At 60.1% G+C, this 13,885-nt stretch overlaps 8 protein-coding genes across 9 annotated transcripts; 5 read left to right on the forward strand and 3 right to left on the reverse strand.

The window, feature by feature from the left end:
• Window positions 1-313: 313 nt before the first annotated feature.
• On the forward strand, window positions 314-1,492 carry SDRG_14707 (hypothetical protein; the record flags this gene model as incomplete). The annotated part of the gene is made up of 2 exons (XM_008620858.1): window positions 314-365; window positions 387-1,492. The coding sequence occupies 2 exons, from the start codon at window positions 314-316 to the stop codon at window positions 1,490-1,492; spliced, it is 1,158 nt and encodes a 385-aa protein (XP_008619080.1).
• Window positions 1,493-1,529: 37 nt separating this feature from the next.
• Window positions 1,530-1,959, forward strand: SDRG_14708 (hypothetical protein). Its single transcript, XM_008620859.1, has 2 exons — window positions 1,530-1,626; window positions 1,679-1,959. The coding sequence occupies exons 1-2, from the start codon at window positions 1,545-1,547 to the stop codon at window positions 1,882-1,884; spliced, it is 288 nt and encodes a 95-aa protein (XP_008619081.1). The 5' UTR covers window positions 1,530-1,544; the 3' UTR covers window positions 1,885-1,959.
• A 219-nt stretch (window positions 1,960-2,178) lies between these two features.
• SDRG_14709 (hypothetical protein) lies at window positions 2,179-2,588 on the reverse strand. Its single transcript, XM_008620860.1, has one exon. It carries the CDS (start codon window positions 2,521-2,523, stop codon window positions 2,263-2,265), a length of 261 nt encoding a protein of 86 aa, XP_008619082.1. The 5' UTR covers window positions 2,524-2,588; the 3' UTR covers window positions 2,179-2,262.
• Window positions 2,589-2,680: 92 nt separating this feature from the next.
• SDRG_14710 (hypothetical protein) lies at window positions 2,681-5,443 on the forward strand (the record flags this gene model as incomplete). Its single annotated transcript, XM_008620861.1, has 12 exons — window positions 2,681-2,995; window positions 3,103-3,242; window positions 3,284-3,454; window positions 3,502-3,627; window positions 3,675-3,725; window positions 3,768-3,906; window positions 3,951-4,078; window positions 4,124-4,160; window positions 4,204-4,582; window positions 4,626-4,747; window positions 4,789-4,911; window positions 4,956-5,443. The coding sequence occupies exons 1-12, from the start codon at window positions 2,689-2,691 to the stop codon at window positions 5,441-5,443; spliced, it is 2,211 nt and encodes a 736-aa protein (XP_008619083.1). The 5' UTR covers window positions 2,681-2,688.
• Window positions 5,444-5,478: 35 nt separating this feature from the next.
• SDRG_14711 (hypothetical protein) lies at window positions 5,479-7,275 on the reverse strand. Its single transcript, XM_008620862.1, has one exon. It carries the CDS (start codon window positions 7,231-7,233, stop codon window positions 5,548-5,550), a length of 1,686 nt encoding a protein of 561 aa, XP_008619084.1. The 5' UTR covers window positions 7,234-7,275; the 3' UTR covers window positions 5,479-5,547.
• Window positions 7,276-7,602: 327 nt separating this feature from the next.
• On the forward strand, window positions 7,603-8,997 carry SDRG_14712. Of its 2 annotated transcripts, XM_008620863.1 has the most exons (5): window positions 7,603-8,161; window positions 8,212-8,405; window positions 8,446-8,535; window positions 8,576-8,635; window positions 8,687-8,997. In XM_008620863.1, exons 1-5 carry the CDS (start codon window positions 7,924-7,926, stop codon window positions 8,855-8,857), a joined length of 753 nt encoding a protein of 250 aa, XP_008619085.1. In that variant the 5' UTR covers window positions 7,603-7,923; the 3' UTR covers window positions 8,858-8,997. The 2 variants fall into 2 exon arrangements, with proteins under 2 accessions (XP_008619085.1, XP_008619086.1); XM_008620864.1 differs by having other exon boundaries at window positions 8,576-8,997.
• SDRG_14713 (hypothetical protein) lies at window positions 8,969-11,036 on the reverse strand (the record flags this gene model as incomplete). Its single annotated transcript, XM_008620865.1, has 5 exons — window positions 8,969-9,115; window positions 9,163-9,311; window positions 9,363-9,553; window positions 9,598-10,463; window positions 10,509-11,036. The coding sequence occupies 5 exons, from the start codon at window positions 11,034-11,036 to the stop codon at window positions 8,969-8,971; spliced, it is 1,881 nt and encodes a 626-aa protein (XP_008619087.1).
• Window positions 11,037-11,768: 732 nt separating this feature from the next.
• On the forward strand, window positions 11,769-13,539 carry SDRG_14714 (hypothetical protein). Its single transcript, XM_008620866.1, has 6 exons — window positions 11,769-12,545; window positions 12,584-12,688; window positions 12,732-12,860; window positions 12,905-12,981; window positions 13,026-13,171; window positions 13,215-13,539. Exons 1-6 carry the CDS (start codon window positions 11,788-11,790, stop codon window positions 13,488-13,490), a joined length of 1,491 nt encoding a protein of 496 aa, XP_008619088.1. The 5' UTR covers window positions 11,769-11,787; the 3' UTR covers window positions 13,491-13,539.
• Window positions 13,540-13,885: the final 346 nt, after the last annotated feature.

Below are 13,885 nucleotides of genomic sequence, written 5' to 3' on the forward strand. Positions count from 1 at the left end.
GAATTGGATTCTATATCATCTTCCACAGGCTTCTCGATTTACCAGAAACACGGTAGAATATCCGGACAGGCGTATCCGGATAGGATCCGATCTTGGCCCTTGACAATCTCGTTTGGCACTTGACCATCTCGCAAATTCAGTCGAGCACGACAACAACGTCATAACGGCAGCGGTCAACGCGGCCGTGGTCCTCGATGAGGTTACTACTGCTGTTGCAATAGGTTATGCCACGCGCTCAGGTTCATCGATGGTTTCGATTGTCGAGAGCCCTTGTGTTCGCACTCCGCAAAGTCTATGGTTTGCTGGTACAAAAATGTGTCACGACAAAAATCAGGTCACTACGACCTCTGGCAACCGGCAGCAAGGTTTGTGCTGAAATTCAGTAGAGATCCACAGCAGGCAACTCATCGAGCCTGACGTGAGTGTCGAGGACCACGACGCGCTTCTCGACCTCGCCCACCACGCGCTCAGCGACCTCATTCTGAGCGCCCGTCTTGACAAAGGTAGCAGCCTCCCGTGGGCGCCGCTGGCGTCGTACCCGTCCCAGACAAAAGTGTACATGGCGAGCGACCCTCTGGTACGCGACGCGTTCTATGCGGGCGAAACAACGCTCGACATGCCGCTCGAGGACGCGATCGCTTTCTTCCAAGTCAACGAGAGTTGCGAGTACCTCGACCACGCGCGCTTGTTGGCGCGCAAGGCGACAGACGCGTGCGTGTTGAGCCCGCTGAGCAGCGGCAGCTGCTACGACCCTTACCACTATGTCGGCTTGCACTGGATGGCGCTGCCACCGTCGTCGAGTCTCTTTCACCACCGCGACATCTGCTACCTTGAAGCCCACGACGCATTCGACATGAGCGGCACCCGTGGCTGGGCGTGCGTCGCCACGTCGGTGCGCATGCCTTGGTTTCCGTGCCTCGAGAAGAGTCACCAGCTGCTTCGCGCGACGATGCGCCGGTCGGGGTACGTGCTCACAGAGCTCAGTGCAAGTACGACCCGCGTCGTGCACGTCATCAACATTGACATGGGCGGCCACATGCCCTCGGTGCTTGTGGGCAAGATGCTCAAGAAGCAGGCTGCGTCAGTGGCGCAGCTCGCGCACCGCATCCGGACACGAGGCACGACGGTCATGTCTCCGCCGTCGACGCATTCGCACTGCGCGTCGTGCCACACCAAGTTCCACTGCCTCAAGACCAAGGTCGAGTGCCATCGGTGCGGCGACACAGTCTGCAAGCGCTGCATTCTCGTCAACGTCCAGTGCAAGAACTGCTGCTACGGCCACCCCGACCGCGTGCGGGCGCCGACGTCTCCCGACAACAACAAGGTCGCGCATCGCCAAACGAGTCCATCGACGGTCATCGCCGAGGAAGACGACGACGAGGACTTGTCTCTGCTCCGCGTTGGCACGGAGGCGCAACCGTTGCGACGGACGTTCGTCGAAGGCGGTCGGTTCGACAGCCACGTCAGTGCCGTATCCGGATACTCTATCTAATTATAATGCATACGATTCGAAAGCAGAGGTTTATCCAGCAGTAGCAGAAAGGATGGACAAGCCGCCGGCCAGCGAGGACGCGCCGCTCGACATCTCGTGCGCCCAATGCTTGGACGATGCGTTCAAGTGCATCAGTACGTGGACGCGATCGTAGGTAGATGATATTGGCTAATGCTGTACGTCTAGCCGTCGGCCACCAAATGACGTACTTCTACCGCCACGGCGAAGTGGACTCGTGCAATGGCCGCTGGACCGACATCCTGCGCTGCTTCCGCATCAAGACGATGAAGCCCACCGACGCCAAAGAGTACTTGAAAGGTTCCAACATCGATCCTGAGCGTGAGCCCCACGTCGCGTCCGTCTGGAACCTCAAGCAGCGCCCGGGCTGGTAGATCTCCTCTTGACCAGCACGACATGTCAACTTGTCGCGACACCTAAACTCCATCTAGACTGTTGTGTTTCATCGAGTCCGTCTTCACACCAGCAAGCAGTTTTCGATTGCTGGTGGTACAGATCGAGACCTTGCACGACGTCCAGGAAGTGGTGGTGGGTCCCCACGTAGCTCAGCGCGTCGAGGCAGGCCGAGGTCCCAGGGTGTTGGCTTCACTGCACTACGCTGGAGAGCAAAATAGTCCGTTGCAGCATAGGTACTCAACCTCATCGACGTGGCACAGCTGTGGACGCACTTCACAAAATAAAAGCTCGGACCAGCGTTATATCGTGTTATGGACGTGGCGGTCGAGGATTCGCAGCGCTAAATAGTTGGCGCACTAGGCTTTTTCTACGTTTGCTAGCGACGAGAAGCACTGCTCTGGAGACAGTTTGGGGTGGCGGGACTCGGCGTGCGTGACGAGGACGGGCGGGCGGCTCGTGACCGAGAACGACTGGCGGCATACGCTGCAGATGTAGGCCTCGGCGTCCGCGGCCGACTTGGCCTTGGTCTCCGACGACACGATCGATCCCTTCTTCCCCGCGGCCTTGCGCTCCTTCTCCTTCTTCTTGAGCTGCATCTGCAGCTTGTTCATCGACATGGTCGTCGCTTCTGGCCTTTCCTTCCGAGACTGCCTCTCGGTGGAGCCGGATTGGTGGGTTCCCCGAGCTGTCGATGCTCGTATTGGTCAAAATGCTGCGCGTTGTGATTCGCTACCATTTGCACCAATCCACGGCCGCCGAGGATACCGAGCCAACCGACCGTGATGGAGTCGGAGCCGTCGAACCAGACGCCGTCCACGGACAAACCATCATCCGAGCGCAAGGCGTCGGCAATCGCCGAGGCGCGGCAGGTGTTTGAAGCCCGACATCGAGCTGTCCAGGCGCAGGACGTCTACCTCTTTGGCCGGGACCCATACGCTGGCGACCCCGCGCAGACCAAGCAGGGCGACGTGGCCGCCATCACGGACGACTTTCCACCCGAGCACATGATCCTCGAGCTCAGTGCAGGACACGAGTGGTCGGCAGCCTTGATGCAAGACAATAGCGTCTACACGTGGGGCAGCAACACAGGTACACCGTCATCATTTGAGCCCAAGCCTTTATGTATGCAGGCGGGCAACTGGGTCGCGGCGATACGGTGTCGGTGGCTAAACCGACGCTCGTACAGAGCTTCCTAGGCATCCGCATTGTTCGCATCTCTTGTGGTGGTACGCATGGGGGGTTCCTCGCGGATACCGGCGCGCTTTACATGGTCGGGGACGGCCGCTATGGCCGCCTCGGCAACGGCTCGATGGAGATGGCGCTGACGCCCGTGCAGGTAATTACCGCTTCTAGATTGAATGCGACGATTCGTGTTAGATAACGTGCACGTACGACGCGCTCAAGGAGCGTGGTCAGGCGCTTGGGACGTGGCCCACGTTCCTTGACGAGCGAGGGATGAAGCGCGACGAACCAACGACGTTTGCGGACGTGAGCTGCGGCGACCGACATACGCTCGTGCTCGTGCGCTCCATGGCCATCGTCAAGCAGGTGCTTTCAGGAGATGTATGCAGCATGGTGCGAGAATTTCGGGCTAGGCGGTGCTGGCGTTTGGCGACGGCAGCAACGGCCGCCTCGGTGTCGGCACGGACAAGGACCACACTTTGCCGTGCTTGATCGCAGCGTACAAGACGCAGCAAGGCATCGTGTTTCCGCCCATCCAAGTACAGAAGGGTGACTTGATCTCTCATCTCAATGAACTATGCGACAGAGAATCCACGCCGGCCCGAGCCATAGTCTCGCCATCACCCACACGGGCGAAGTAGGTCCATACGACATTGGCAGCGACCCAATGTGAACATAGCTCTATACGTGGGGAAACGGTGGCCACGGACGCCTCGGCCATGGATGCGAAGAGAGCGACTGGTCGCCGAAGCGCGTCGAGTACTTTGCCCTCACTGGTCCCCAAGCAACAGCGACGACAATCAAGCAAGCTGTCTGCGGTCTCACCGCTGCATGCATGCGCGTGCTTGATCGGCGGTTGTAGGCGGAAGTCACACATTAGCGCTGGATGCCCAAGGCCGTGTGTACTCGTGGGGCCGAGGCGACAACGCGCAACTTGGTTTTGCTGACTTCAAAGACGCGTGGACACCCCACGTCGTCTTGCCTAACGAGGTACGCGCTCTGGGTCGTCGCTGCAATGCTGTCTCGTGCGCGTAGGCGACTCCCGGTGTTGTTGGTCGCGCGATCGCAGCAGGTGCGTCATCCTCACTTGAACCCAAAGCGACGCACGCGCCCAGGGCGACTGCACTCAACCGTGATTGACACGCGCGACCAAGTGTACATTTGGGGCGACAACGCGTTGGGTCAGCTGGGCTTACCACCGACGTCGGTACCATTCCAACCGACGCCGCTGACGTTGCCTTCGTCGGCCATCGGCGGCGCGTCCGGCACGACAACCGTAGCGCTGGGGGATCTCTACTCGCTTTTCGTGGTGAAGCGGGACGAGACGTATCATTTCCACAAGCTCCGGCTCTTGAACGAGAACGCAGACGAGAGCGGAGCCAGTCAAAATAGCGACACCGCTGAACAAGTCAGGTCGCCTCGAAAGACAACGTTTTGGTCCCGGCGGCCGTGGCGACGTCAAGCGAACGAAGCGCCGGCATCGAGCGCAACGACGTACGCCTGTGGTTGTTTCCGCAAAGCCACGTTCAAATGCTAGGAAATGGTCGTTCGCGATCCACGAGCCCACCGAGTCGCTCGAGTTGCCGTCGAGCACGGATCGGTTTCTGCATTTAATGGCGACGACCAAGATCGCCAAGCGCCTGCCACAAATGAACCGCCGTAAACAACTACGTAGCACATATCGGTTGACAGCGATATAGAAGCGTCCATGGAAGCGATGCACCGCAGTCACGCCAAGCTCGCCACCTTCCATCTGACCCAAGCCGACCACGAGCCCGAGTCGAGACGAATTGCACAGCCAACAAAGCCAGTTGTTGTAAAAGGTGGGGACTGATCGATACATTGATACTAGATACGTGTCCACCAGGGATGGCTTCGTGGCGGGCGCGACGGACAGGGACGACGAAACACACGACGGCGGCATTTGGGTCGGCACCGCGGTTCCACTACCGCAAGCCATCAACCGTGACCCCGACCACAGCCATCGTCGTAGAGACTCCGTCCAAGCGACACTCGAACAACTACTTCGGTCTTGCCAAACGACTCGAAGCTCCCGTACTACCGACCCCAGGCCCCGGCGCGTACGACATCCCGCGTATTGCAGTGCCGGAACGGGTTGGGACGCCGTTTGGATCGACGGCGCCCAAGACTCTGTGCTTGACCAAACCGCCGTACACGCGCGAAGCGCTCGAGCTCCACCCCGAGTCGGCGGCACCCCTCGTTTACCCAACGTCACCCAGCATCAAGATCGACGACGGCCATGGCTATAGCCGCGTCGTGGGGCGCCAACTCGCCAAAGGCAAGGGCAGCACGCCAGGCCCCGGGGCCTACAACCTACCCAGCGCTTTGCAGTAGTGTAGAAGTAGCAGCACGTTGCTCATGGTCGAAAGTAGCAAATCACAGACAAGAATAACATTAGTTGGACAAGGTGGACAAGCACCAATAAATAAGAGAGCGCGTCAGCAGTGGCCATTCGCGAGGCGGAAGCAAGCGGCGTCGGGCGTCAGCGTCAACGTCGTCACCACAATGGCAAACGTCAGCCCGAGAAGCAGCGTTCCCACGAGCGCGCGTGCAGCGCAGAGCGATCTGCCGCCTTCGTTCTTGAGGTACTGGAGCTCAATCTTCTGCGGTGGCAGGAGGACGAGCCAGAGAAGCGCGAGGAGCTGCGCCGCAAACGAGATGAGCATCGACGTGGTGACGTGCCACCTATCGGCGTCGCTGTCGTCGAGCCACATGGAGTCCGAGACGCCGAGCGTCTTGTCGACGGTCGAGTAGAGGAGGGTGCCGAGGGGCGTCGACCAGTTGTGCGCGTTCGTGACGAGGCTGGCCACCGTGCCTTCATTCCCGCGTTCGGCAATCTCGATCGCGCAGAAGAAGGCGACGAGGAAGCGTATGGCGATGCAGAGACTGTCGGCGAAGGGCACCCAGAGGACGATGTACGGTCCGCGGCGCACGTCCCATATCGTAAGCAGCACGAGCGCCATGTCCACGACGACCGCGAGAATACTCGAGCCCGCGACGAGGTAGCGCCAGTTCCAGAGCAGACCGGCGCGGGCGATGGCAAAGAAGCCGAGCGCAATCACAAGGAGACTCAGCGTGTCCATGATGGAGGCGTCGAGGGCCGTGACGTTGCCCCACTGCTCGGCGAGCGGAAGGAGCGCGTTCGAGTGGAAGGACGCAAACAAGTTGTGGAGCACGCGAAAGGCCACGACCTGCCAGAGTACTCGCGACTGCATGAGCTGGTAGAGTTGGTGCAGCCACGACGAGAGTCGGACGGCCTCCATGCGCGGCTCGACAACGTCCCGCGCCGTGCCCACGAGCGCGATGCACGACGGCACGAGGAGGAGCCCATAGCCGACGTTGGGCGCCACGTCAAAGTCAAAGGAGCCGCCGAGCCCGCGCGAGTTGGTGAAAATGCACACGTAGACATGCCCGACGACCGCGGCGAGCGTCCGGATCGCGTACATGACGGCGGCGACGTAGCCACGCCGAGGGAGCGGCTCGCGCTGGGCGTAGTGGACCGTCACGGCGTCCGCTGCCGCCGAGACCATCGCGTAGCCAAGACCGATCAAGACGGACGCGATCACAAACTGGTGCCCGTGGGCTTGAGTCTCCATGTTGTACGTCGCGTCCCGCTCGGCAGCGCTAAGCGAATCGAGGCGCGTGTAGTTGCATGCAGCTTCGGTGCGCGGGCGGATGCGGCAGAATGGGTCGTGGAAGTTGGCAAGCGTCAGGAACGCGAGGGAGATGCACGTTGTCATCCAGCCGAGGAGCATCCACGGCTTGCGCCGGTAGCCTCGGATGGGCACGCAGTCGCTGAGCACGCTGAAGAAGATCTTGAGAAGCCAGCCGAACGAGATAAGGATCGAGTAGGCCAAGACCTCGTAGCCAGTGAGGCCGAGGTAGAGGTTGAAGAGCGGGTACACGAGGCTCGGGATGATGCCATACAAAAGTCCGAGCGCCACGTACTGCAGGATGAGCCCGCGGCCTTCGCGGCTCTGCAGCGCGACGGCGCCGCCAGGTATCAGCGCGCTGCTGTCGTCCATGTGAATGTACTCTATCGCGGGCGGCTCTTTCGCCTCCATGACGGCGGTCGCCGTCTGCATGATGTCGTACAGCGAGGAGGGCCGCATGGCAACTCGCATAGTGGCCACCAGAGTGGCACTCGCAAGATCGGCCAGGTCAGCGTACATTCCGCAATGTATCGCGTACGTCTCCTAATTTGTATGCAGTGTACGTACGCTGAACGAGTTGCGGAATGGACGAGGTACGGAGCCGTCATCCTAGACAGGGCGGCTGGCTCTCGGTAGGGGCCATTGCCGCCAACCTTCTCACTGCTACGATGCTCAAAGGACTGCTGGGAGGAGGCTGCATTGCTGATTCAAGCAGAGCTGTGCCCTTGCCCGAGCTGGTGCTGCAAATTCCCAAGCATGCAAGCGTAAGGAGACGCGCAGCACCGAGTGCAGCACCTGTTCCGACGACACCTGCTGACGTGTCCGGCACTCGGAGAGGGCCGCCTCTGTACAACAGCATTCTCAACGCTGGGTTTATTGCTTGGATATCGGCGGCCAAACCTCATGCAACATGACGTGCCGTTGAAGTACGTCTGTTCGCGAAGCTTTGGGTGAGACGCTTGCAGCATTCGAGCGACGATGTGTACCGGTACGTCCAAGGTCAATGCGATCCTGGCGCTGGGACTCTGTCTTGAAACCAGCGGAATTCGACTGCAATGGTAGAAGAGTCCAAGCGCGCATCTTCGTCTGCACTGCCAACACTACTCAAGTGAATGGACGGGTATCAAACATATCCGGACGGAACCGGAGGCTTCATTTCCAATGCTGCGCCGTTGCTTGCTGCCAGTCCGCCGATCGCTCATGGCCAAGTCGATGCACACCAAGACGCACGTCGTCGCCGTCGACAAAGCGAGCGACACGATCACGTTCACGCCCAAGGCCCAGCACTCGGCGTCGCTCGTCTTCATGCACGGGCTCGGCGACACGGCCTACGGCTGGGCCGACACGATCCAATTCATGTCGGCGTCGCTTCCGCACGTCAAGTGCATCCTGCCCACGGGTACGTGGCGTCGCCATATTGCTTGCCTCCACATTATTGGAATGGGATAGCGCCGACGCAGCCTGTGACGCTCAATCACGGCATGGCGTGCCCGTCATGGTACGACATCCAGTCCCTCACGAACCGCAAGGGCGACCCGTGCACTGGCATCGAGGCCTCGCGCGACCGTATTCTCGGGCTTATCGAGAACGAAATTGCCTCGGGCATTGACGCGTCGCGTATCGTCATTGGCGGCTTCAGCCAGGTGCGCGCCGCCACCTCGTTCGACGCAAGACGAAGTGTAGGGCGGGGCCATGTCTCTCTTTACGGGTTACCAAATGCCGCATGCGCTCGCAGGCGTCCTTGTTCTCTCTGGCTACGTTCCCAAGTCGGATGTAAGCGCCATCATCATTAGCATCATCTCACGCGGCGTAGACCTTTGCGGTGCCCGACGCCCTCAAGGACGTGCCGCTCCTCATGTGCCACGGCGACAGCGTACGCCGACGATGCGAGCGAGGTATATGTGTACAAGGTTGTCTGCATTAGGATATGGTGGTGCAGCTGAGCTGGGCGGAGCTTTCGGTCGAGAAGGTCCAGAGCCAAGGCGTCAAGAACGTCGAGTTCGTCGTGTACGAGGACCTGGACCACGGCTCGTCCATGGACGAAATCAAGAAGGTCCAAGCGTGGCTCGCCAAGGTGCTGCCGACCGACGCCTAGACGCGCTTCCATCCGCAATAACATGCTTGCTGTTGCGACCAAGGCCAGCCATCTCGTTTCCTTGGAAAATGCCGGGACCAACGTATCGTGGGGCTGTTAGAGTTGTAGTAATTACATCATGTACGTGGGTTGGTCGCCGTTGCTCTCGAGTGGCACAAGCATCACGTAGCTCTCGACGCTCTGCTGTGTGAGGAGGCTTCCGTGCTGGTTGCTGCTGCCAGCCGTCGTCCACCCGTTGCCGTCGCTCGGCGTGTGCTCCTAACAACGGACGTTGAATACGATCCCGGTCACAGAGATGGTCGTACGGAGCTCAGGCCTTCGTCGCCACCGTCGTTTGGGTTGATGCGATGTTGGCCGATGGGCACTGTCGGGTGACTCATGCGCAGGACCACCGACGGCCGCCGGCGCATCGGGCTCACGGTCGCGTTCGAATTGGTGTTGGACGCACTGCTGGCTACGATCACGGTACCGTCGGGTGACGGCGCAACCAACCAAGAGGGCGTACCGCTAAACGCACTCAGATCTTCTTCCGGGTACCGGTCCTCCTTGGCACTCGTGGGCTGCAGTAGCGTATCGGCGCACCGGTCGTAGCTTTGTCGAACGACATGGAAGGGCTCAACGCGCGGTTGCTGGAACGTTCCAAACGGCAGCGACTGGTTTGACGACGCCGCGCTGCTGCTGTGACGCCGCGCATGCCTACAGCATCAGGTGAGAACGACGAGAAGCAATCGCTGACGTACGCGTACTGGGGCGGATCGCTCGGGCGGCGGTGTGTCGGCGGCCTCTGGCCTTCCTGAGGACCGTAGTGCTCGTACATGCGGAAACGCTCTTCGCTTGCGAGCGAAATCGTGTCGCCGTTGGCACGCGTGCGCGGCGTCCGCGCCATCTGGAGCACCTCGGGGCCAAGGTGGCGGGGCGGCGCTCGGACGCCAGTGTCCGGTCCGTACGATGGCGGCTGTTGGCGGGGCACGTACTGACTGATGCTGCAGCTAATGTCTGTGATCATCGTGCCGCGGTCATCTTCGTTGGACTCGTCGTCGAGCGGCTCCGAGTAGAGCTCGGATGTGGGCACGAGGCGCATGTCGGCCTGGCCGCGCGTCGTTGCCGAGCACAGCGTGCAGATGCGCACGCGGCGAAGGCCGACGTTGGGCAAGTCGAGCTCCCAGACCGAGTGGCAGCGCTTGCAGATGGCCTCGCCGCACTTGCGGCACGTGAACTTTTTCTGAAAAAAGTAAAAGCGCTTGTAACAGAGAATGCACTCCATCTTTTCGCGGAGCGACGGGAGCTCGAGGTCGCCAAGGAGCGGCTCGGACTCCAAACGCTGCTCTTGGAGGACACGGTTGAGGTTCGAGAGCGCAGCGATCTTCCGGCGTGCCATGACGTCCGACATCCACTGCGGCGCCGACCCTTTGCAGTCGATCTCGAGAAAGTAGTGGCACTCGAGCTCGCCAGGCTTGTTGGTTTCGAGGAAGACAAAGCCCGAGTAGTAAAAGCTGCCGCGGATGATCTTGAGCGCCTCGAGCGGTGGACAGGCGGGGATCTTGACCGAGTGCATGGCGTGCGCCCAGCCGCGGCGGCCGTCGGGCGACGTAAACTCTTCATTGCACTAGACAAGACACGATGACGAGATTTGCACCGAGAAGAAACGTACCTCGAGGTAGACAAAATCACGGTTGTACGAGAAGGGCACGGGCGACGCGACGCACGCCCACGTGATGCCAATCGAGTCTCGCGGGCGCGCGCCAGTGGGCTGCGTGAGGTTGTAGAGAACCATCGTGTCGAGGATATCGCGGGATCGCATGATGCTCTGACCGCGGTCGACCTTGAACTGAAGAGCGACCTCTTCGATCGTCGCGTTGACTTGTGTGACGCCCCGATGCAACGACGACGCGGTCGCACTTGTTGGCGATCGAGGGCGGCTGTTTCGAAGGCGTCCAGACGTCGTCATGTCCCCGTGGCTGAAGAGGTCGTCGCGAAGAGGTACCCCAATGTTCTTGCTCATGCGAACACCGTTGCGGACATTGATGGTCGACCACTCCGAGTGGGGTGAGTACGACGTCTCAATGAGTCGGAGGCAGGCCATGCGAGCGACGAGGACGAGGTACGCCTCTTCTTCGCGGTCCATCTCGCCGCAGTGGAAGTAGTCCCGCGGCAGCGGCATGTGGTGCTCGGGCTTCATGCGATCAGGAAGGCCGTCGGGGGACCCAGTTTCAAAGTAATGTTGTGTGTCACGCAGCGGTTTGTGCCAAGTGCCCGTTTTTTTTACTCCCCCCCCGAGGCTCTAAAATCCCAACGCATACAAACTTCGAGGTAATAGTTGGTCCACCACCCCCCTCTGTCGCCGAATTGTCCCATCCAAGCACCATACAAACGACAGGTGGTCTCGTCGCCTAGAGTGTTTGGGCCTAGGATCTCAAACCTCTCTCCCAAGGCGTCGTGCGTCGTCACCAGAAACCAAGGTGCGTACCGTGTACTCGGTGCTGCTATTAGCTACTAGTAGGCAAAGTCCTTGGCGCACAGTATCCTTGGCCGAGAAAGACGTGCCAGAAGCCAGTGGCTATCACGCACGAAAAATTGAGCGCCGAGGCCCATCACCAACATCGCTTGCTTGTTGCTCTATCTCACTCGTCGTCCCTCGGCGCCGATTGCTCTTCAATAGCCTAGGTCTGTAGCAATAGTAATGGCACGTTCGTCGCTCGAATCGAACACGGCGAACGCGGCAGTAAGCTCGTTCGAGAGCATAGAACTCACGCCGCCATAGACACTGGACTGTGCCGCCGCCAAAGCTGCCACCACGCGCTAATGGGTTCTGTGATGCTGAAGCCAAGTCTCTCGTTTGCTTGAGGAGGCCGACTTCTTGCATGTGGCATATGCCACCCTTGACACATTCGGTTGATATCCGGATAGCATGGGCGGATGAAAATCTTGAAATGGAATCGCCCACGAAGCGGGTGCGGACGTCGCTGACGCTGGAGGATGCGGCAGACGTGGCATCGCCGCCCGTGAGCAAGATGACGCTAAGCCTTGCACCGTCACAAGACACGCCGGCGGCCATCGACGATGCCACCTTTGACGACAGTGATACGTGGGACGTCCCGACGCGACTCTGCAAGTGGCTGGCTGCGAATGGCGCGGACCTCGAGAAGCTGCGCATCGAGACGTACGCACCAGAGGTGCGCGGTGTGCACGCCAAGCGTCCATTCTCGGCCGGCGACCGCGTCATGCTCATTCCTCTCAACTGCCTCATCACTGTCGAAATGGGCAAAGCGACAGACATTGGGATCAAGATCCAGCACCTCGAGTTCGGCGCGCCCAAGCACATCTTCTTGATGATGTATCTTTTGACAGACATGGAGCTTGGAAACGACTCGTTCTTCAAGCCGTACTACGACTCGCTGCCGCCGACGCTGCACAACTTACCCGTCTTTTGGACCGACGACGAGCTGCGCTGGCTGCAAGGGTCACACATCCTGCACCAGATTCGCGACCGCAAGGCCACGATCGCACGAGACTATGAAGCCATTTGCGTCGTGGACCCGGCCTTTCGCCGCTTCTCGCTCGAACGCTTCATGTGGGCGCGCATGATTGTGTGCAGCCGCAACTTTGGCATCAGCGTCCATGGCTTCAAAACCGCGGCGCTCGTGCCGTACGCCGACATGCTCAACCACTACCGACCCCGCGAAACGAGGTACAACGCGCTCCCTTCTTTGTTCTCATTGGGTGTAGCTGGACCTTTGACGACGACGCCAACGGGTTTACGATCACGGCGCTGCACGGCATTGCAGCTGGCAACCAAGTCTACGACTCGTACGGCAAAAAGTGCAACCACCGGTGCGTTCAACGTCAGTGCCGAGTCCGCTCAGCGCGCGACTAGGTTCCTTCTCAACTATGGGTTTGCCGTGCCCGACAACACGGAAGAAGACGGACGCAACCCGAACGAGGTTCTCTTCCCGCTCCAGCTCCTCGAGAACGAGCCCTCGTCGCTCTTCGGCAAGAAGCAGCGGTGCTCTGCGACGTCTGCATCGCGCACGCTGAAAGCTGCTGTAGGTACCTCCACGACAGCGGCGTGTACTCGATGGACACGCGCTTCAGCACGTACCACGGCGACGCCAACACGCGCGAAGGTCTCATCGTGCGTCTGGCGTTCGATATGTATCGAGCTGCGTAGGACTGAGTTTTCTGCGCCTCATTGTCGCGACCGAGTCGGAGTTTGACGCGTTCTCGGTGCAGACGCCGGCGCACGCGATCCCTCCGATTTCGCTCGAGAACGAGGTTCGCGTGCTCAAGCACATTGCGGCCCTCGCCACGGTGCAGGTATGGAAACGCCTCTGGAAGCAGAGACAAGACCCGATCGTAGCTGTTCCAATACGCCACGTCGCTCGAACAGGACATGGTTGCCGTCGCGCAATGCCCCGTCTTCTCCAACCAAGCGCAGGCGCTGCATTTCATCATGGGCGAGAAGCGCGTGTGCATGTACTACCAAAGCATGGCCTACGACGTCGCGCCGCTCTGGACGCAGCCGCACGATGTCATCCGAGCACGCGTCGTCGCCGAGTACGAGCCCGAGGACGACCCCAAAAGCCGATACGTCGACGATGTCACGGCGTTTCTCCTTGGCGACCCGTTTGAGTAGCGGTGGTTCGAGTAGCGAATTTAACAGTGACCCATGGGCTTGCTTGTGATTTTAGAGCTACGGCAGAAGCGCAAGTGACAGCCTCGGACGGCCCAAGCACTTTACGAGGCGCTCTTGAGCAGGTCGGACGGATTTGGGATCGCCCATACGTCTCGCCCTTGTGTGCTGGGAATGGCAAGCTGTTAAAGCTTCGGGCGAGCACGTCGGTCGAGTACTGGCACTGGCACTTGGTGAACCGAATGAAGTGCAACAGTATTAGACGCCTGGTCGGCGGGTGCGGTGCGCACACCCATGGTGCGTCACGTGTCTGTTCACATAAAAGCTCTTCGGTTCTTGCACCAGATAACGTCGCCCCGACACGACGGCAGAAGAGGATGGGCGATCAGACGCAGTGC

Source organism: Saprolegnia diclina (genome assembly GCF_000281045.1).
Source record: "Saprolegnia diclina VS20 unplaced genomic scaffold supercont1.76, whole genome shotgun sequence".
Lineage (NCBI taxonomy): Eukaryota > Oomycota > Saprolegniomycetes > Saprolegniales > Saprolegniaceae > Saprolegnia > Saprolegnia diclina.

What these genes read in the sequence shown, in the direction of transcription:
- SDRG_14708 (XM_008620859.1), top strand. Translation starts at nt 1,545, where the DNA reads ATGGACAAGCCGCCGGCCAGCGAGGACGCGCCGCTCGACATCTCGTGC. An exon ending in CGATGCGTTCAAGTGCATCA is followed by an intron (nt 1,627 to 1,678) that starts GTACGTGGACGC and finishes CTGTACGTCTAG; the next exon opens with CCGTCGGCCACCAAATGACG.
- SDRG_14709 (XM_008620860.1), bottom strand. Translation starts at nt 2,523, where the DNA reads ATGTCGATGAACAAGCTGCAGATGCAGCTCAAGAAGAAGGAGAAGGAG.
- SDRG_14711 (XM_008620862.1), bottom strand. Translation starts at nt 7,233, where the DNA reads ATGCGAGTTGCCATGCGGCCCTCCTCGCTGTACGACATCATGCAGACG.
- SDRG_14712 (XM_008620863.1), top strand. Translation starts at nt 7,924, where the DNA reads ATGCTGCGCCGTTGCTTGCTGCCAGTCCGCCGATCGCTCATGGCCAAG. An exon ending in TCATTGGCGGCTTCAGCCAG is followed by an intron (nt 8,406 to 8,445) that starts GTGCGCGCCGCC and finishes GACGAAGTGTAG; the next exon opens with GGCGGGGCCATGTCTCTCTT. An exon ending in TCATGTGCCACGGCGACAGC is followed by an intron (nt 8,636 to 8,686) that starts GTACGCCGACGA and finishes TGTCTGCATTAG; the next exon opens with GATATGGTGGTGCAGCTGAG.
- SDRG_14714 (XM_008620866.1), top strand. Translation starts at nt 11,788, where the DNA reads ATGGAATCGCCCACGAAGCGGGTGCGGACGTCGCTGACGCTGGAGGAT. An exon ending in GGCAAAAAGTGCAACCACCG is followed by an intron (nt 12,689 to 12,731) that starts GTGCGTTCAACG and finishes GCGCGCGACTAG; the next exon opens with GTTCCTTCTCAACTATGGGT. An exon ending in CGACGCCAACACGCGCGAAG is followed by an intron (nt 12,982 to 13,025) that starts GTCTCATCGTGC and finishes CGAGCTGCGTAG; the next exon opens with GACTGAGTTTTCTGCGCCTC.